Raw genomic sequence first — 22,742 nt, 5'->3', positions numbered from 1 at the left:
AAAGCAGTGTCTGCAAGTCAACAAGTGGGGAATCTGGCCCCAGGTAGAGGTTAGTCCTTTTCTCCCACTAAGTGTGGGCCTAGAATGACAGAGACTGTGTCTTATTCGTCCCCATCGCCCCCACAGTGGCCACCTGGCCCAGTCCTCCACCCTTATTGGAAACTCAGTAAATGAGGGTCAAGGGAATTCAAACTAACATATTGGCTATTTTTTCCAATACAAATCACACGCCACTACGTCGATCTGAAAAGTGTTCTCCCCGGGTCTTCCTGAGGGTAGATGCAAGGCCAGGCCCAAGACAGAACATTTGCACAGCAATACTGACCTTCTAAATAAAATCAGAAAGAGAATTCATTTCACTGAAATATAATTTACATGAAATACACCTGGGTACATACGCATAAGTTAAAAAAAAATCATTACTTACCTATGTCACTTTTCCTTGAGACACCACTTTTCTCCAAATTCTGTATTTTGGACAAAAGAGAAAAAGATAAATCTCACATAACAAATCTAGCAAAACACCAAATAAATATGCATGGTACACAGTAACATTTGGGGGAAGACACAGAAGAGGAGAGCTTGGCAATAAGACGGTGGTGGGGGTGGGGAAGGCAGCAACAATGAGCCTCTGCGTCATGACAGGAGCCTCCTACGAGGCCTTTTCTTACTTCTGACGTGCTCCTGGGCAAGTCACGTAATTGAACTGAGCCTCTTTCCTCCCATGTAAAATGGAACTAAAGCTAAGGCTTAACTGGTTCACAGTGTTCTTGGGAGAGTTCATTTAAAAATCCTGTGAACTCAAAAGCATGGCAAACAAAACAGAGACCGTATCAATGCCGGCAGTGTGTGGGCCATGAAGACGAGCCCCGCTAATGACGGTATTTACCATCTTGTGGGCCCAGACATACTGGCATCCAGAACATCGCCACGATATTCTCTTCCACCTGCGGAGCAGCACCGGGGGCCTCAACGGGGCCCGAGGAGGCAGTCAGCCTGCGGTTCATGAGCTCCAGAGCTCTGGACACAGAAATCCGGATGTGGGCACAGAAACACCTGACCCTGATCCTGGGTCGATCAGGGGAGGGGCTTGTAAAAGATTTCTCTGACAAAGTGCAAAGTGCCAGCAGCTAAATCTGCTGTTTTCATGGTCTTCTCCAGCAGACAAGGAAGGAATTTTCTCTCTAATTGCCCTTTTCTGCTTTCAACTGCCATTCACTATAATTATAACAATTGGACAGTGGCAAATATCCTTCAATTTTCTTCACAGACTGCAACAAGAAATGCACTTGTGAGCCTTTACGAACAAAACTGGGAACAGCTAAAAGCCAAGATGCAGCCACACAGAGATGTATCCTCTCAGAATGCCAAAGGGACCATGACAATAGACAGGGAGCAGAGACGGGGAAACACGGGACAGTGTCTACCTTTGGCAGCATTTCCTGCAATTATCTTGTCTCAGCAAAAGAAATACCACTGTGTGGAGGAGAACCCCATAGTTGTGTACTGATTTGTTATGCCTCGGGATCAAGTGACACTTTACTTAATCCTGATAAAACACGGATTTTTTGGAAAAGCCCACTAAAAAATACTGGAACGCTCGAGCTGGTTTTCTAACTGTGCTGAACCAAAACCGGGTTATCATTGTTAAGTCACCATGTATGGACTTACTGCATCTTCCACGCTCTAAACACCACCAGCAGCCAGGAGCACAGCCCCCCTCTCCCCCCAGAGAAGCAGCCCCGGCCTCAGAACCAGAAATACCACTCTGCGTTCACCATTAACCTGCTGCCCACCCCTTGGCCAAGCTGCCCGCTCCTTTCAAGGCCACGGCCTTGGCGGGTAGGTTAGGATCATGGAAAATTTGCAAGTTTAGATTTAAAAATAGCGGTGGAGTGGGTAAAGAAAATATGGTGTATATACAGAGTGGAATATTATTCAGCTTTAAAAAGGAAGGACATTCTGGCACATGCTACGCCCAGGTACCCTGAGGACATGATGCTGTGTGAAATAAGCCAGACGCAAAAAGACAAATACTGTACCATTCCACTGACAGCATCGTCTGATTCACAGAAACGGAAAGTAGAGGGGCGGTTGCCAGGGGCCAGGGGGAGAACAGAGAGCTGTTTAATAGGGACATTTTTAGTTTTGTGAGATGGAAAGAGTCCTGGAGATTGTCTGCAGGACGCTATGAATATCCTTAGTACTGCTGAACTGTACACTTAGAAATGGTTAAGATGGTAAATTTTACGTGTATTTTATGATTTTTAAAAAGAGAGATGATCCAACCCAACACTGCCCTTTACAAATGAGAAAATGGAGGTTCAGAACAGGTGAAGGATTTGCCCAAAGCCCAACAGTCTTTCTAGGCACAGACCCAGGCTTAAAACCCAAGTCTTCTGAGTTCTTCCCAATGTTCCTATTATCCACCCACAGGATAATGCATGCCCTGTCTTCCTCCAGAGCTATTCTTCAGAAAATGGGCACCAGAAGAACCACTTGGGAGTGAGCTCCAAGTGACACCCACAACAAAAGTCACCTTTAGCAACAAGCTGAAAGAGAAAAAAAACAACAACACTGAACTCAGTGTTTCCCAACTGAGTAACTTAAGCGGGAAACCAACTGGACTTCCTACCACATCTCTTTATGAAACCAAAGAAAATCAACCAAAATTACACATCTTTCCATTTGTTATCAAGCCCTGCGGCTCCAAATGGCTGAAAACAACAGCTCGGAAATGATTAACCATTTCGAATGGCTCGATTTGTAAACTGTAAAAATAAAACATCCAAGAACGCTTGCATTAAGTGAACTGAATAGAACCAAAGTGGTCTTGAGCAATTTCCCCTTTGAGAAAGAAAATTAGACTCAATGAACGAACTGACAGGACATTTAAAATTCTGTCTCCAGCTTTCCTCGTGAAAAGGCTTAGCTCTTCCTAAGCAGAAACACGTGGTTTGTTTTATTATCTCTGCTGCCGCATGTTTCTTACACTGACTATCAATATCAGTCAAAATGTGCTGTCCAAGTTTTGTAAGTCAACTGAATTGCTCCGCAGATAGGAAAGAGATTTCTTACTAATGTATCTACCCCACAGACAGCTCCTCCCCTAGCTGGAAAGACACATCCAAGTCACCCTTTGGTACGGGTTTTATCTGTGAAGGCACGATAGGTGTGAACATCTGCGATCCACATACACACTGACTCATTTACAAAACCTTCAAGAAAAGAAGGTAAAACATCCTCCAAAGAATTCGATAGCAAATCTTTTAGGAAGAAAAGTAAAATGGCATCTTGTACCCAGTCGCAAACAAACTCCACCCGCGAGATGTTGAATAAAATGACTTGGTCAGGGTGTGTTCATCAGTGGACTAGGCTAAAAGCGGGTCCTGTGTTTAACTTCTGCCCCCACCACTTACTAGCTCAGGCCTCAGTGTCTCATCTGTAAACAGGAAGAATAATTATAAGACCTATGTCACAGGGTCACTGTGGGAATTTCGTTAGGTAATATAATGCTCAGCGTAGCGTCTGCCCAAAGAAAATGCTCGGTAGTTGTTAACTTGTCTTTTTTAATCATGAACATCATCCGCCTCATATGAAGTCAACTAACACCATAACAAAAATTTAACTGATAGAAGCAGTAAGGTCTATGGTTCCTCTTTTTTACTCTGATTTGTTTAAGGTTCCCCCTTGAAAGGCTATGTAAGGTATTTCTTGCTGTCACATCAGGTACACATTTCAAAAGAGTCTAGCACAGTTTAACTGGTGGACACACACACACAATCTTCAAGACAGCTTTCTGGTATAGGTTCTATTACCCCATCTCCTAGATGAGGAAGCTGAGGCAGAGAGGGTCAGTAAGTCCCACAGCATATCAGTGTTGGAAGAGGGGCGTGAACCACAGTGTCCAACTCTACTCCTACATCACACAGGACACAGTATCATAAACCACCTCAGGGTGTAAGTATGGGCAGACTACAGGTTGAAGCAGGTACGTATCCATGGCTGAGGGGGTGCCGCAGTTGAGGGGGCATCGCGGCCTGGAGCATGAGCCTGGGTGGGCAGGCTCCCCTGAAAGCTGAGCTAGGTCAGAATCCGGGTCGGTGCCGGGGACCAGAAACCCAGAAAAGGAGCCTGGGCCCAGAAGTCAGGCCCCAGGAGGTAAGACAGGGCACTGGCAGCACCAGGAATTCGGATGTGAAGCCACCTGATGCCCTGATGTGCGGGGCGGGCCCCCAGCCCTGAGCAAGGCTGCCTGCATTCCAGAAAGAGCACCACCTGGGGCCCCGACTCCAGCAAGGGAAGACGGCTGCTTCTGAGCAGCTTGGCCAGGCAGGTTCTGATCCATTCTGCCGAGGGTGATCAACTAATGATAATCCCAAATTAACATGGTTGTTGTTAAGAGCCTTAACTCCTATCTCCAGTTTCATCTACAGACTTTGGGCGACCTTGGACAAAGGAATTCTTCTCTAGCTCCAGACTTGGGTATGGTCTACAGTGGACATTTTATCTCTGCCTCTCCTCAGGGAATTAACAGCTTTTCTGGTTCCGTGGCCTAAGCACAGATGGGGTTAATGACATTTTTCAAGGACTTTAATACCTTTGCTTGAAAAATTACACTAAGATATAAGACTTACCTTACTTCTATCTATATTTATATCTATATATATATTTAAGAACACAGATATATATATATTTCCCCATTTGAAAAGCTGAGTTAGAACCTATGCTTGAAAGTATAGACTAGAATTCTCAATCCATTACACAAAATTTTAGCTCCCTATTAATATCCCCTAGGTAACACTTTAAATTCACTACAAATGAGCTTTATTGTTGCCAAACACACATACACATTATAATGCACACAGCTATATAATATAAAATTACAGTGTGAAAAATTCAAGGATGCAGGAAATTGAGATTCTGATTTTCCTTTTATTTTCTTTTCAAGATTTTATTTATTTATTTGAGCGAGAGCAGAACGAGAGAGAGCACACGAACAGGGGGGAAGGGCAGAGGGAGAGGGAGAAACAGATTACTCTCCAAGCAGGGAGCTGCCCCCTCCCCCACATGCCAAGCTCCATCTCAGGACCCTGGGATCATGACCTGAGCCCAAGGCAGACGCTTAACTGACTGAGCCACCCAGGCGCCTTTTAAATGCCATGTGAACTCAGTCAAATCACGTAACTCCTCTGAGGCTAAGTTTTTCTGCTATGCAGGCATGCCTCAGTGTTTCATTGTGCTTTGCTTTATCATGCTTTTCAGATACTGTGTTTTTTATAAATCGAAGGTCTGTGACAACCCCGCATCCAGCAAGTCTATCAGTGCCATTTTTTTCCAACAGCATTTGCTCACTTTGTGTCTCTGTGTCACATTTTGGTGATTGTCACAATATTTCAAATGTTTTCATTATGATTACATTTGTTATGATGATCTGTGATCACTGATCTTTGATGTCACTATTGTAATTGTTCTGGGGTGTCACGAGCTGCACCTATATAAGATGGTAAACTTCAATGACAAATGTGTGTGTTCTGACTGCTCCACTAACTCGCTGTTCCCCCATCTCTCTCCCTCTTCTCTGGGCTCCCTATTCCGAGACACAACAATACTGAAATTAGGCCAATCAGTAACCCTACAGTGGCCTCTAAGTGCTCAAGTAAAAGGGAGAGTTGCACATCTTTCACTTTAAATCAAAAATTAAAAATGGTTAAGCTTAGTGAGGAAGGCACATTGAGAGCTGAGATAGGCTGAAAGCTAGACCGCTTGCAGCAAACATTAGCCAAGTTGGGAATGTGAAAGACAAGTTCTTGGAGGAAATTAAAAGCACTGCTCCGGTGAACACATGAATGGTAAGAAAGAGAAACAGCCTTACTGCTGATATGGAGAAATTCCAAACAGTCTGGAGAGGAGTTCAAACCAGCCCCAACATTCCCTTAAGCCGAAGCCTAACCCAGAGCAAGGCCCTAACTCTGTCATTCTGTGAGGGCTGCGAGAGGTGAGGAAGCAGCAGAAGGAAAGTCTGAGGCTGGCAGAGGTTGGTCCATGAGGTGTAAGGAGAGAAGTCAGTTCCGTAACATGAGGTTCAGGGTGAAGCAGCAAGTGCTGGTGGAGAAGCTGCAGCAAGTTCCCCAGAAGGTCCAGCTACCATAGTAATGACGGGGCTACACACAACAACAGGTTTTCAGTGTAGACGAGACAGCCTTCTACTGGAAGATGCCACAGAGGACTTTCAGAGCTAGAGAGGAGAAGTCAGTGCCTGGCTTCAAAGCTTCAAAGGACAAGCTGACTCTCTTATTGGGGTTAAAGCAGCTGGTGACTGGAAGCTAATACCTATGCTCACTGACCGATCCAAAAACCCTAGGGCCCTTAAGAATTATGCTAAACTGAACACCTGGCTGGTTCCGTGAGTTAAGTATCTGTCTTCAGCTTAGGCTGTGATCCCAGGGTCCTGGGATCGAGTCCCACATCAGGCTCCCTGCTCAGTAGGGAGTCTGCTTTTCCCTCTACCCCTCCCCTGCCCCGCTCATGCTCTCTCTCTCTCACTCTCTCAAATAAACAAATAAAATCTTAAAAAAAAAAATACACTGAGCACTGAGTAATATATGGAATTGCTGAATTGCTACATTGTATACCCAAAAAATATAACACCGGAGATTAACTATACCGGAATTAAAATTCTTTAAAATTGAAGATAAATAAAAAGAAACACATTTCATGAGGTAATATAATGATCTCATGGTGATTCTCTGATGGATCTGGGCAAAGAAAATTGAAAACCTTCTGGAAAGGATTCACCATTCTACATGCCATTAAGAACATTCATGACTCATGGGAAGAGATCAAAATATGGACGTTAACAGGAGTTTGAAGGAAGTTGATTCCAACCCTCGTGGATGACTCTGAGGAATTCAAGACTTCAGCAGAAGCAGTGACTAACTGCATTTGTGGTGGAAATAGCAAGAAGACTGGAATTAGAAGTGGAACTGGGGGCAGGGGGGTGGTGGTATGGGCAAAACGAATGAAGAAGAGAGAGAGTTATGGGCTTCCAAGTATGAAATGAATAAGGCACGGGGATGAAAGGCACAGAACAGGGAGTAGAGTCGATGATCTTGTAATAGTGTTGTATGGTGACAGATGAGAGCTACATTTGGGGGGAGCATAGCAGAATTACAGACTTGTCTAATCACAGTGTTGTACACTTGACACTAATGTAACATTGTGTGTCAACTCTACTTCAATTTAAAAAAAAAAAAAAGAAAGAAATGGAGCCTGAAGATGGGTCCACCTCATGATCAAACTTGAATGGATAAGGAGTTGCTTCTCATGGATGAGCAAAGAGAGTGGTTTCTTGAGACGGAAACTACTCCTCGTGGAGATGCCGTGAAGATTGTTGAAATGACAACAAAGGATTTAGAATCTTACATCAACTTAGTAGATAAAGCAACAGCAGGATTTGAGAGGATTGACTCCAGTTTTGAAAGAAGTTCTACTGTGGGTAAAATGCTATCAAACAGCATCACCCACTACAGAGAAATCATTCATGAAAGGAAGAGTCAATCGATGGGGCAAACTTTATTGTTGTCTTCTTTTAAGAAATTGCCACAGCCACCCCAGCGTTCAGCAGCCATCGACAGTAAGGCAAGACCCTCCACCAGCAAAAAGATTACGACTCACTAAAAGCTCAGATGACGGTTACCATTTTTTTTTTGCAATAAATTACTTTTTAATTCAGGCATATGTTTTAAACAATGCTATTACACACTTAACAGACTACAGTATAGTGTAAACACAACTTTCATGATGCGCTGAAAACCAAAAAAGTCATCTGACTCGCTTTATTGCAGTATTCGCTTTCTTATGGTACTCGCTTTATTGCAGTGGTCTGGAACCAAGCCCACACATCCCTAAGGTACGCCTGTACATGGGAATATCTGTTTTGCTTAGCAATAACAGGATCATTGAGAAGATCAAGTTAATGAAATGTCTGAAAATGTTTTATTAACCATAATGGATCTTACAACCAAAGGAAATCATTATTATTGTTCCTGTATAGGAAATCCACAGTACAGTTAGAACAGATAATATTCTGTTGACAAAAGAAACACCCTTTTAAAAAAATGTTTTTACACTAATTGTGGGATAAAAAATCAAGTCAACTGAGCCTTAACTAATATGATAAAGACAATTCATATTCTTAAAATACTGTTTCTCTTTTAAAAAAAAAATACTGTTTCTCTTTCTCATTTGCTAAACTCCTCCAGGGCAAAGTCTAAATGGTAGACTTTAGGTGAAGTTCTTGAATGCAACCAATGATGAAAAAAGCAGCAGCTCTGAGATTTGGGTAAGTGGTGTCCTGTCTCCATGGGTCCCCCAGGTCTCAGTTCCTGGGTCTAACTGTGCAAGGAGCCTGGAAGTCACCTTTGGGGATTCTCACACAGGGCCACCTTCAGGGAAAGGGATACTCAGGCTCTTGTGACCCCAGCGACATAGCAAAAGACTCCTTTCTCAGACTGGGAAAACGAAGCCCAAGTTTAGATGTGGTCAGACTAGAGAAAACTAGGGTCTCCAAGTCTTCTAAAATGTCTAATTTCATTTCAAAATACTTCTTCTTAAAATGAAATTCGAAACCTACTTGGTCTGCTTTAACTATCACAGGACTGTTTGTAAAGCAAGCTTATCTGTAGGTTGCCATTAGGGATTAAAAATCTGTGTTGACCGACATTTCATTAATTCATAAAAAAAAATCGGTAACTGTTGAAAGACGAAATCATCACAGCTCCCATTAAAGCAAATACAAATGACTCTTAGGAAGAATAGATTTGATCATGAGAATAGTACCTTAGATTGCTTGACCTCTTTCTTTATATCTTCAGAAACCAAAGCAAAAGCTGGAAAAAAGAAAACATTTTTCCATTAAAATTATCAATTAAGATTCATTCTCACATTCAACAGTTGTGCTTAAAATGAGGGGGAAAAAAAGGTACTTTAATAAGACATACTTTGCTCATTAAAAGCAGCTGCATTGCTACAAACCAGCACGGTGGGCCACCTTCATCTCCGGACCTGAAATTATTCATCGGCGGGAAGCCAACGTGCTTAAGCTACCAATCTAAAGAAATACTACATCAAAGAAATTAGACTCTGTATAACATTTGTGTCTACGGATATAAACTACAAAACAGATGCGTACAAAATACACCTTCTTAGCAACCTTCATTCTGGTGCCTTCTAAAGCAAAGGGGAATTCCTGAGAATCTAAAGGGAAGCGTACAAATTCCTACTCACACAGTCACTGCCAGAGCCCGGCAGGCGACGGAGCTAAATCTGGGGCAAGCTTTCAGTCTCGGGGCTGCCAGGGTAGAAGTGTGGTGCAGATAATGGTGCCGCACGCAGGGGAGGCTTAACAGAGCCCGCTCACGCAATGGGGCCGGAGAGTGAGGGGAATTAAAATCATTCCCTATTTAGAAGGATTTCATGTTTTGAGTTGGAGCCCATAAGCAAAGATATCCCTACAGACACACCTAGGCTCTACATTTAAAATCATCATCATAATACTAATAACAACATGACAGGAACACTTTGAAAATACAAAGCGAAATAATAAACCCAAGTCAGGAAGGTTACACCAGACAAAAAAATAATAATATTATTTTCATTTGGTAGTGCATTTCTCCTGAGGAGCTAAGAGGAAAGCACCTCATAGAGTTTGCTTTCTCCAGTTAGCATCCCCAGGAGAAAATGGGCAATGGCATAGAGCAGTAATGTACAAAAAGTGCCGGACAGCCGATTCCACGAGGCGGTAATGTAGTACAAGGGGTTTCGGCGGTAAGTCTCCCGCGGTAACAGGAAGCAGCAGACGACCTCCTCCATCCCGACCCCTCCGACCCCTCCCCCACCCTCACCCCCAGACATCCACTGCCTCAAATTCTCTCTCCATTAACATAGGCTCAAAGGAAATAACCGAACACATTCACACAAAAATGCAAATGACTGACATCATTTAATCATTTCCATTTCCAGGATGACATTTCAAAAGGCAGGGGGAAATTGAAACATAAGCCAAATGCACCTCTGTATGTGGGATCTGGATAACAGCAGATGCTACAGGAGGCCTGCCTGAGACCACCTCCTCTAAATAATAATCCCCAACTCCACCCCTCCTTACCTTCCTCACTCTTCCTTTTTCTCCAGAGCACTTACCACCATAATACATGTTTATATTTTTTTGTCTATTTCTTGTCTTACATATTAGTTTATTGTAAGCTCCATGAAGGCAGGAATGTGGTTTTATTGACTGCCTGCCTCATACCGAGAACACAGCCAGCATGCAGAGGAAGGTCAATAAATATTTATCAAATAAATGAATCGATCAGTGAATACAAGTCTTTACAACGGCACTGGGATCCCATCACTTACGGGCTATCTACTCCTTACACCAGGTAGCAACAACCAAGCAAACTGAAGGAATTTAGTGTATCCTCCCAACACCAATTTATTGTCAGTAGGATCTGATCGACTTTCTCACTTTACATACAAACATACACAGACACACACACATACACACACGAAGCCCAAATCATTCATTAAATTCTAAGAAGAAAGGAGAGATTTAACCCCAAATACCATTTTAAATTCTGCTCCCGGGTATTTAATTCTTTGGTTCTGTCATATTTGACTTACCTCTAAACTAGCATGCACACTTAAAACCCTCAAGAAGATATCAAAAATAGACTTATTAATGAATATCACACAGGGAAGTCACAACATGTTAATATCACTCAGCACCACAGAATTACAAGAAACAGAACATTCCAACAACTTGCAGGATATAACAACTGTGGTCAATCTAAGACACAACTCTGAGTCCAAAATCCGTCTCTGCCGACTCCATCAATTCTTAATCCCAAACACAGACAGTTAAAGCTCTCCGGGCTAGAATTCCCTCTTTTGTCAAGATAAAAAAAAAAAAACAAAACAAAAAAAAAAACACCTTCTCAGTTTAACACATTCAGTGACTCATCATCTAATAACCAGGATTTAGTCTTTCCTCACTTCTTTTGCAGGCCAGATGGCTATGGAAAAAGAAGAGTATGTCAACATGAAAGCCCTTTAGAATGCAGACTCTATACTGAAGAAAACATGTCTTTATTTGGTATTGGTTCTGCAAGTTACTAACACATCACCTTTCATAAGTAAGCAGCTAATGTCATTTGTTAATGTTTCGCGTAGGAATCACACGGAGGGAAGACATTCCCAATAAATCAAGTGAATTCCACATATGTTCCTTGTCATAATCAAGACAACATACCTCTACTCAGGCAATGCTTAACTGAAGTGAGCGTAAACTAGATTTTAGTTTAGTTCCTTCCCAAACCACAAAGGCCTAGAGTTAAAATATCCTTTAAAACACACACACACACGCACACACACACACACACACACACACAACTGTCATTTGTCCCTATCACACTCTGCTGTGAAATTAAGAACTCCTTTTTCCCCATGATAGAATAAAGTATACAATGTTTAAAGCAGTAATAAAGAGGTGTCTGGCTGGTTCAGTCAGTAGAGCATGGGACTCTTGATCTTGGGTCATGAGTTCAAGTCCCACGTTGGGCATAAAGCTTACTTAAAAAAATAAAGCACTAAGGTAAGAAATGCATCAGTTACTTTCAAGTACAAGAGCAAATCACATGGCAAGATAGTCCTCATTAAATGAATATTAAAAAAAACTAGTTGGTTTTATGTTTCCATAATCTAAATAAAACAAACCACCAAGGAACCAAACTCATTTTGAAGGCACAGAATATGCTATACCACTAATAAATCCAATCTTAAAATAATGAATCCTTTACAAAATTCCTACCCACAAAATCCCGGCTTTCACAGTTGGTGCAAATGAAGGAGAAATGGTAAAATTAGAGGAGAAAGTGAGAAAAATTAGCAAGCGAGGTAAGAAATTACCTGTCACACAGTGGGATTTTAACAGTGTGCCTGAGGGGTGGGGGGGGGAAGAACGAGGGAGGAAAGGATCCCCCAACTCTGCCAGAGGGAGTGGCCACCTGGGGCTGGATGTTTGCTGTTTGGCTTCATCCTAATTTCCAGATTCAGTGGGGAAAAAATATTCTTGAAAGCTTGGCCTTAATGTGCAGTTGGAGAACTGTTCCAAGGTAAATCATGCTCTTATATGCCAAACTGCTGTTTAAAAGTAATTTTCCCTTTTCTATTTTCAACATGAATTCTTGTGAATTGCTACAGGGAACTATATTTAAAGTGCAAATCAGGACGGGCAATAGAAATAAGACCTTTCCGAGATAACTTTAAATAATTCAAGCCAACTAATGTGTTAGCACACCTATTCTAAGAGATAAATCAAGATTTTACAACTAACCTGGGACTAAGATTTATAGGCCAGCCTAAGCCCTGGAGTGCCAGAAAACTGGAGAGGAATTAATTGCAACGCATTTAAGCAACACTAATCAACTATCTTTTCTTGTTCCTGGGAGGGAGCAAGGGACCCCAGGCCCACGCAGGAAGGACATGTGTACCTCCTAGCTCCTCACTCCGTTTTGTTCCTCTTTCCTGATTTGTCCTCCCAGACTCTCCCAGGAACATCTTTCATAGAAACCAGATTAAACACAAAAAAACAAAAACCACTGAGACATTAAATATCCCCCGTTCAGAGGGGAGGGGTGCTGCCGGGATTAAGTGAGGTAAGGGACACAGTGTTTAGCTCCGTCATTGTTGCCATAATGCCCCTGGTGGGGCAATGAGCGCTGTCTGGCCAGTGTCTAAGTGGTCGTGGGCCCTACCCTGGAGCCGGGAGGGAGGAAGGGAATGGAACTGCGTCCCTGGCTCTGCCATCTGGGACAAAGCCCCAGCACACACGCTGGAAGCTTGCAGCTGGGGCCCCTGCACGACTCAGGGTCTCGCACAGGCTCTGCCCCACTTTTTCTTCTGACACACTGTGGGAGAGAGCCTGTGGGGCTTCCCTTTCTTTCCTGTGACCTACTTACAACACGTTTCACCCAGCACAGCTCCTCCCGGAGTGGCTCCAGCTCCCTGGAGCTTTCCAGGTTGAATTCCAAGTTCTCCAAGAGGAGGCCTTAAGCTCCAGGATGTGCAGCCCACAGCTGATTGACTTAGTTGCAATTACCTGCTTTGGAGATAATCCATGCCAGCAGAGTGACCAGAAACAAATGCACCCCCACCCAGCGACAGGAGCCAGAGCCTGCCTTTCCTTCCTCCTCTTCAGACAAATCTCTCCCCTGGGGCTGTGCACACCCTGGGTAGCAGGTCCATCCACCCACCTTGAGGCACCACCACCCAAATTGAAGATGGGGGGCCCCTGGCACTCCACATGGGCCGAGGACAGAACCAGCCCAGGCATGTGGCCAGAGATCAAATGGTTTCGCCTGTGTTATGTTTCTAGCACAGGGCCTAGCACATGCTAAGTGCTTTGGGCCTTAGCAGTTACTGTCATTATTATTAGTTTATACTTTCATTTGTGCAACAGAAAATCAGAGAGTGGCTGGGTGCATCGTGCCACACGTTCTGCTAGGGGCCGGGGAAGATGTGTAAGCAGCTACCCAAGGAGCTGACATGAGGCACACGTCCCTCAGTCAACAGCCAAGTGCACAAGTGCCCACGCCACTGGCTGTCATTCTAATGGGAGTCCCTGAGAGAGCACCTGGGGTAGAGACAAAGGCCATCTCACCCAAGGCAGGGCAGCAGAGGGAAGGGGAGTCTTCTGGAGAGGAAAGCACTGCTTGGACCAAGCTCAACACAGCACTTGAGCAAGTAAATTCCAGGCAGCGGAGACTTCAAGTTGCGAGGGCAAGGAGGCCTGGAAACAGGCTTCTGCAGGGAAGCATGGTGAATAGTCCAGTGTGCCCAGAGCATGGACACCTGAGGGGAGGGACTACGGCATGCACACCTGAGGTCAGGGGAGAGACTGGGGCATGGACACCTGCAGGGGAGGGGAAAGACTGGGGCATAGACCCTGGAGGGGAAGGAGTGACTGGGGCACAGACACTGGAAGGGAGGGAGTGACTGGGGCATGGACACCTGCAGGGGAGGGGAGAGACTGAGGCTAGAGATGAGATTGGAGTCAGCAGGGGCCATATCATGAAAGAGGTCAGTGTTAGGGAGTCTGCTTTGATTGTAAGGGCCATGAAAAGCTTCTAAGAAAGCGAGTGCCATGTTGAAATGTGTGCCTTAGACGGGTTTCTAGAGTAGTGTTGGGTGGGGCTGTGGGGGGACAGAACAAAAGGCACAAACATGCCTGCTAGGAAGCTAATGCAGCCAGGTAATGAGAGAGAAGGGACAGAATTCAGATGAGGCAATCCTGGGGAGGTAGGCAAGTGAGCAAAAGCAGGTGTTGGGGATATTAAAGCAGCAGAATGCACAGGCTAGAAGTCAGATGCTACCAGTAGATGGTGCAGGAAGGGAGAGTCCAGAGGGGTTGGTGAATGAGAAAGGAGTGTAGGTGAGTCCAGGTTTCAGAGGGAGTGGCTGGGCACACTGCGGTGCCCATTCACAAGCCAGAGAATAAAGCTTGGTGGGGGCGGGGGGAGATGTGTGGAAAAACTCCATTTGGTTCCCAACATCCTGAGATGCTGAGGCTATTCACAGGGACACATCCAGCAGCAGGTGTACCCAGCACCTGTACCCAGGTGTGGAAATGGGCACAGGGTCAAGAGGAGAGGCACCGACGGTGGCCCCACAGTCCAATGGAACCAAAGCCACAAGACTGGATGGGAAGACAGGTGCAAGGCAACTCCCACATTTCAGGGACAAAGCTATAAAGATGACCAAAAGGAATGGCCAGGCAGAGAGGAGAAGCTAGAGAGAAGGCAGTAGTTTAAGGAGTTTTTAAGGTGTTCTTTCAAGGCGTTTTCTTCTTAAAGCTTCAAAGTGCGATGGAAAGAGGCTGCAGCACGGAAGACCTGGCCTCCAGGCCCTGCTCCACTAGGAGGCCTCGCAGCATGCTGGGCGGATGCACAGAATCTAGACTCCCACCTCGTGGCATCAAATCCAGGCTCTGCCACTTAGTAGCTAAGCAACATCGGGCCATTGACTTGGCCTCTCAGAGCCTCTGCCTCTATCCCCGTACAAGGGGGGAACCTTAACAAGAATGAGCTAAGTTGGTGCATGTACAGGTTCCAGCCGGTAACGGACCTCCAGGAAGAGCTAGGGAGCCTTTTGCTCGGGTGGCAAAGAGCAGAGTCAGGAAGACAGATGCCGCACCGGGCAGGAAGCCGGCACAATTCCTCAAGTAGACAGCTGCACAACATTGAGGGTCAGGGAACTACTGTGCCCCATTCCGTGGGTTCTGCACCACTTACAAGGTGATCAGCTGGTTGAGAGAAAGGTTGGAGATTGGGGGGGGGCCTCCCCTCAAGTGTGGCAGTGAGCACACCAACATGACAGTCCTCTTTTGAGCCACTCACTACCCACCCCTGTTTGATTTTACTCCATCTGAAGCACCTCTTCTGTTTTATCAAAGAAGGCAATGGGAAAATGGAGTTGGAAAACGAATTTTTCTTCCCTTGGGAACAAAGCCGGCCAGGACCAATACAGTGTCTGTGCCAGAGGGCGAGCGTACTTATAGAAAGGGCAGTAAATAGAAAGAAAATAGGAAGAAATAGGAAATAACTGTTATTTTAGAAAGACAAAGATCATTTGCTTCTTTGATTCCTATCTCATTTAAACAAATAATATGAAAGCCCACATGCCAACTGAAACAGAGTTTCGGGGGAGAGATTCAGAACACCACCCTCATAAGCATGTTTCATAGGCTGTGTCATAGGTAAGGGGCAGAAGAAACCCTGGTCACACAACCCACTCCCAAACAAACTCAACCTCAACAAAATCAGCCCTTCGTATAATCCCTTCGCATTGCAAGAGTAGTGCTGAACACCTAACTGTCAAGCTAACTTAGACAAACTCTGCTTAAATTTGGGGTACTTATTTCTGCAATACAAAAAGTGGTTTTAGAAGCCCTCCCTGTCAGCACCACTGAATCCACGGTAGCCACAGGCCGAGACGTTCTAACTCTGTTAGGAACTTGTCAACTGTCCAAACACCTTTGCTCTTAACAACCCACTCTCTAGTTTCTGAGACTCATGCTCCTTCCCCTACAAGCCCCTCCAGTAGCAGGGGACACATCCAGCAGCAGGTGTACCCAGCACCTGTACCCAGGTGTGGAACTGGGCACAGGGGTCAAAAGGAGAGGCACTGATGGTGGCCCCACAGTCCAATGGAACCAAAGCCACAAGACTGGATGGGAAGACAGGTGCCTGTTCTCAAAGGATGCTGGAACCAGAGAAAGACTGCTTCCTTTGAATCCTGGAGTTCCTGGTTCCTTTCCCAAGGAGAGGAAATATCTGAGCAGGACGTATCAGCCCTCAAGTCCACGCTCTGCTGTCTCCAAAACAGCTCCTTATTTCATTTTATTTCTATTTATTTATTTTTTAAAGATTTATTTATTTATTTATTTATTTGACAGAGACAGCCAGCGAGAGAGGGAACACAAGCAGGGGGAGTGGGAGAGGAAGAAGCAGGCTCCCAGCGGAAGAGCCTGATGTGGGGCTCTATCCCAGAAGGCCTGGGATCACGCCCTGAGCCGAAGGCAGAGGCTTAAGGACTGTGCCACCCAGGCGCCCCACCTTATTTCATTTTAAAGACAAAGCAACCAGCAAGCATCTTTACATTCTACAGATATGCAAGAAAATCATCTGGCAAGAGTCCCAGATGATTTCTACCTGGGCCTAGGCAGGGCTCCTGCACCTGCCAGCAAAGACGACCCACCTGGGGCCTTGTAAAAATGCAAATCCATAGGCTTCATCTCAGATATTCTGAGTCAGAAAAATCTGGAGCTGGAACCCCATAATCTGCCTTTTAACAAAGGGGCCCGCAACAAAGGGAACTCTACAAGACGTTGAGGTGATTCTCCTGTGTGCTGAAGTCTGACACGCTGGGGTGCGTAGCTAGACAGCCTCTTGAAGGAACGGAACGGGGCTATTTTTCCAACAGGCCTTGGCCATTTACCTTCCTTTACTTCGTTCACCGCATAAACGAAGAACAAGCTCCAGTATATCCACCCTCAAGGATCTGGAGAAGATAAATTCAGTGTGATGTGTAAAGAGCCTTGAGCTTCTTACGGCAAGCAATGATGTAAACTAAAACATATCACCTTTTCAGACCGTAAAATATTCTTTTAGTAGTGAAAATAAGTCATATCCCCAGGAGAAAATGGCATTGCTATAATTGAGAGACATTCAAATCTTATTTGATGATACCTTTACTCATTTTTTGGTATAAACCTACAGCTTTACATCATACAGATAAAGACTTTTCTGCCCCAGCTTCTACCAAATCTTGGGTACACATATATTTTGAATACAAGCTTAAAATGGATTAATTTTGCCAATTAAGATTTTCTACTCTTAAAAAAAATCTACTCAAATTGCCCCCAAATCCCTCTGCAGCCGACCTCTCCTCTGAGCTCCAGACCTACAAATCTAACTGCCCACCTGACGTGCACCTGAACATCTCACATCCCCCCAAAACTCAGTTTGTCCAAATTGAACTCCTCATCCTCACCTCCCTCTAAAATTAAAAATAAATTTCAGAAAAAATGTCTGGCTACTTAATGCCATAGAAATGGTTAAAAGAAATTTTATGTTATTTAACTACAATTTTTAAAAAAAAAAATGTTTAAATCTGGTCCTTCTCCATTAGCGCCTGTATCAGTAAAGAGCACTGGTACCCACCCACAGCTCATGACAGAAGCCTGATTCATCCTTGACCCCCTCCTTCCTCTCAGCCCACTGTACCCATCAACCTCCCTGTCTCCGGGATTCTTCATCATCTCTCCCGTAGTTGATTCCAGCAGCCTCCTCGCTGGTCCCACATGTCCTCACTAGCCGCCTCTAATCCCTGCTCTACAGGACAACCAGAGCGAGTTCCTTAGAACAGGAAGTTAAATCGTGTCACTCTCCAATTGCAGCCCTTCAGCCACTTCCCACAGCTCTAAGGACAAAGTCCAAAATCCTTACCCTCCTCTGCAAGACCCTGCATTGCCTGACCCCTGCTGAATTTCCCAGCCCCTCTCTCAATCTCGCCAGAACTGTCCTTTCTCCACTGTGTTCCTCCAGCACCAAGCTCTTTCCCCTGCTGGCCGTGTCCCCTTCCTCCATTTAACTGATCTCTGCTTCTCGTTTAGATCTGAGTTCCAATGTCTCCTCCTCCAAGAAGCCTTCCTTGAGCCCCTGTGCCAAGGTTTCTCAACCCAGCACCCCGCACTATTAACACCAGACCAGATCATGGATTCTTTGGAGGGGGAGGTTGTCCCGTACATGGTAGGATGTTCCTCGGCGGCCCTGGCTCTAGATGCCACTAGCACGCCATCCCTGTGGCAACCAAAAAGTCTCTAGCCATTGACAAATGTTCCCTGAGGGGCAAGATAGCCCCCTGTTGAAAACCATTATGCCAGACTCCAGGCTAAAGCCCTCCATCTCTCTGCCACGTGTTCTCACAGCGCCAGGAACCCCCCGCCACGACGCTGAACACAGTGCGATTTGTTTCTGCGGCATGTTTGATGTCAGCTTCTTCCCCTCGAGACTGCATGTTCCACCAGGGAAAAGCCAGACTCGATCTGCCTTCTTCCTGCAATATCCCCAGTGCCTGACACATGTAGATACACTTTCTGAATAAATGAAAAAAATTCCAAGTACAGTTCTTTCTTTTAATACTATTTTTGAACTGTTAACATTTTCTAGGAGTGCAAATCAGCGCCTACACTGAATTGGGTTTCTCTGGGGAGTGGCTTAGTGAATAGAGCTTTGAAACATGGAATTAAGGGAGACTCTCAATCAATAATAGATCTGATGAACCCCTGACACTCACTAGAATTTTTCCTTTGTGTTGGGAAAGATGGAATTAGCACTCCTATATACTGTTCTTAAGCAAGAATCTGGCAACACCAAAGATGGATTCCCATAATGCTACAAACAGACAAAAACATAATAACATTTGTGAATTTCCCATAAATAATCCTTTTGTGCCTAGAAATTATGCCCGATTTATGTTTCTAATGAAAACAAAAAACAAAAAAAAAGAAAAAAAACCTGGCCCTTAGTGGTCCAAATGAGGTCAATTATTAGGACTTGCTCAAGTACTGGGCCCACAATGTTTGCTTCAGAACAAGTTAACAAAAGGGTCAGGATAGCTCCTCCCAATCCCCCCCCCAACTGCCATCCCATCTGAAACAGATGCTCTTTTCCCCCCTCTCTTTATATGCACCCCTCCCTATAAAGAGCTTGACTGTTGGCTATAGGCAAACTCCCTTGGGTCAAGTCCATAACCAAGAGGCCCATGCAAACTTGGGAACCCCAGAATACCCGGACAAGAACCCATCCAGACAGGTAAAATCTCTGTCAGTCCTATCTGCTTAAGAAATAAAAGGAGGGGGGAGCCTGGGTGGCAGAGCGGTTAAGCGGCTGCCTTCGGCTCAGGGCGTGATCCCGGCGTTGTGGGATCGAGCCCCACATCAGGCTCTTCCGCTATGAGCCTGCTTCTTCCTCTCCCACTCCCCCTGCTTGTGTTCCCTGTCTCGCTGGCTGTCTCTTCTCTGTCGAATAAATAAATAAAATCTTTAAAAAAAAAAAAAAAGAAATAAAAGGAGGGTTTAAAAATCAAAAATTAAAACACACACACAGACACACACGCATGAATCTGGGATCAGGTCTGACTCTTGGTGCCCTAAAATGCCTAACTCACCGCAATGAAGAGAATCTGAGCGAGAACTGGACCAGAATGAAAAATCAACCCTAATTTTGGCAGATGCTAACAAATTCAATCCTGACACATACAGAGTAGAAACACGGATAAAAAAGATAAAAGTTAGTACCTTATTATTTTACCATTGGTTCAAATGAGCTTCTTCACAGACGTATCAATTAGGATTAGGTTGGCTGCTGCATGTAACGGAAAACTCAAACAACTGAGGCTTAAACAAGACAGAGGTTTATTTTTAACCTCCTGTAAAACAAGCCTGGAAATAAGTGACCCAGGGCTGGCGTGGTGCGCCACATCCATCCGGCGCCCAGGTGGTGCTATCCTTTCTGCCCTACCACCCTCACTACTGGCTTCTGTCTTCAAGGTCACCTCATGGTCACAGGATGACCACTATGGCTCCAGCCATCAGATTTACAGACAATGGGAAGGAAGATGAAACAAAGACAAGCCAACAAACAAATAAAAAAATAAAAAATAAAAAATAAAGCACACATCCCAGCTGGGTCAGCTACCTTTAACAAGCTTCACCAAGAGACCCACCCAAAAATCTCTACAGATAACTCAGTGGCTGCCCCTACTTGCAAGGGCCACTGAGAAACATTTTCTTTCTGGACACACTGCCACCGCCACGACCATGACATTCCTCCGTCCTTCCCCTCGCCGCCTATATTATTAGTCAGCTAGGGCTGTCTTAACAGCAACCAAGGCTGGGTGGTTTAAAGAGAGGAAATTTATTCCTCACAGCTCTGGAAACTAGAAGTCCAAGATCAAGGTGCCAGCAGGGTTGGTTTCTGCTGAGACCTCTCTCCTTGGCTTGCAGGTAGAAGTCTTCTCGCTGTGTTCTCACATGGCCTTTCTCTGTGTGCATCCCTGGGGTCTCTTCCTCTTTGGAGAAGGATAAGGACAGGAGTCCCGCTGGATTGGGGCCCCACCCCTATGACCTCATTGACCCTTCAGGATCTCCTTGGAGGCCCTAACTCCAAATACAATCACCCAACACTCCTGATTATCTAAGAGGTTTTTTAGTCAGGAGAAGAAGGAGCTATGGGTTATTGAGTAGGCAGACAGCAGTCTCTGCCACAATAGAATCAGTATGTTAAAGCTGTGAGAAATGGCAAAGTTCTGGTATTTTATCTAGTCTATGCCTCCTGTTTTATAGGAGAAAACTGAGCTTAAACCCACTAGGAGCCACACAGTGGCTGACGGAGAGGTGTGAATAAATCTGATTCTAGAACTGGCACTGGACTTTAGAACTGAAGTTGCAGTGAATTGGGTCTGTATAATCATACGGGTTTAAAATAAATCTTCTATATTGACTTTTCTCTAAAAACTCAAGTGAATATGCTACAGTTTGTGGGAAAACTAAACTATATATATATATAGCCAGGCCAAACTCATAAGGGACTATTTAGAGTATTCTTAAGCAATCAGGATTGTTCACATGCCTCAGAATTCCTATCATAATCTCTGTTTCAGCAAAAGTCCAAGATACTTGGTTCCGAGATCTATAGAGTGGGTACCACATCCTTCTGCATCTTGCTCCTCCCCCAACACCACCAAAGCAGAGCTCAATAAACTGAGCTCGTGATTTACCTCAGACCTGGAAGAATGCAGCTTCTTGTCTGTACCAACCCATGAAAGCCAGCTCACAAAGCCAAATGTCTCACAGGGACCTTTTAGTAGGTTTTATGTCTTATTTATTGTGCTTATCTGACAACTTCACAATGTTAATAGACATCTCTAAAAATGTGTTGACATTTTGGTTCATTCTGACTGTCCTTTAATGTATTATCAAGTTTGGGCAGTACAGATATTCCCTTAAGTGCAGTAAAAAACAGATACGCACAGCAATACAAATGTGTATTTCAACCCATACGTTGAATATATTATGTACAAATATTATATCCCCAGTACACCATTATAAAGTGCAGTGCTATAAATAGAAGGCCAATTTCAGCTACCACCCACCCCATTTGGTTAGGTGCAAAACTTCCAGGCAGCAAGCCAACTGAGGCAGCCAAGAGTCACCTAGTTAATTTCCCACCCCTTCAAACTCCCCTTCTCCCTGGGCTGCCCCCTCCCAGCGATGCATTCTTTCTTCCATTAAAGCAGATCTCCTCCAAGTTCAGTTGCTCCCCACCGTCAGTTATAGCTTTCTGTGCCCAAGGTGCCCGAACATTTTTAATTATATTGTTGCTTACTTAATCATGCGTGTGAACAATTAATTAACAATTAATCTCACTCGATTTTCCCACACTTTCTGAGCACCTATAGAAAAGCGAGGTGTACGCAAATAACGTCCTTATTCGGAGAGTTTAAATCCAAATAAAAATGAGCTGTACAGGTTCCGGTGGGCTACCAAAAAGCAATGTGCAATAACGCTACGTCTCTTCCTAAATTGCACCATTCTGCCATTTCTAAAAATCTGAGATTACTGCCTTTTAACAGACTGGAAACACAAAAGTCCGGGTTAGAGGACAATAACCCCGAGAACACTGAAAAGGGAGTAATTTTTCCCCCAGGCTTTCAAATTTGAATAAATCTCACCATAAATGTCAATTAGAACAATTTTTTTAAACTTTGCCACATCATTTTACAATAAAGGGGAGAAAATACTCTTGTGAGGAGAACGGAGGAAAAAAGGGAAGGGGCATTATGGCAGCAGCAGACCCGACAAGCATTGTTTTCAGAAGTGTTCTCTAATTTCCCCCCATAAAGACTCAAGATTGGGGAATGTCCCCACCGCCTCCCCCACGCCACCACCGCACACACTGAGGGCCCAGCCGGGCACCCCGATCCTCCCTTTCTGGCCAAGGAATCTGTAGAAGGGGTTGGTGCCAAGTTGGCATCTCAGCCCCGGAGACCCGGGCACGGCCGGAATACCCCCGCAGAGAGCCCCTGCAGGGCGCGCGGACCTGGCGGGGTGGGGGGGGGGG

The 22,742-nt window shown here is 44.8% G+C and overlaps 1 protein-coding gene across 2 annotated transcripts in view; it reads right to left on the bottom strand.

The window, feature by feature from the left end:
* Positions 1-22,742, bottom strand: part of B3GLCT (beta 3-glucosyltransferase) — a 119,722-nt gene that overhangs the window by 95,189 nt on the left and 1,791 nt on the right. For both annotated transcript variants that reach the window (XR_005832370.1, XM_040621937.1), the window contains exons 2-3: positions 8,842-8,891; positions 428-467 (exon numbers count right to left, since the gene is read on the bottom strand). Coding sequence is in view for 1 of the 2 variants with exons in the window: in XM_040621937.1 (XP_040477871.1) it covers positions 428-467; positions 8,842-8,891 (90 nt within the window). In the remaining variant the exon portion in view is untranslated. The remainder of the gene's footprint in view (positions 1-427; positions 468-8,841; positions 8,892-22,742) is intronic.

The sequence above is a fragment of the Ursus maritimus genome, unplaced genomic scaffold (genome assembly GCF_017311325.1).
Source record: "Ursus maritimus isolate PB19 unplaced genomic scaffold, ASM1731132v1 scaffold_10, whole genome shotgun sequence".
NCBI lineage: Eukaryota > Metazoa > Chordata > Mammalia > Carnivora > Ursidae > Ursus > Ursus maritimus.
The sequence above is the reverse complement of the archived record's forward strand: the minus strand, read 5'-3'. Positions and strand labels throughout refer to the sequence as shown.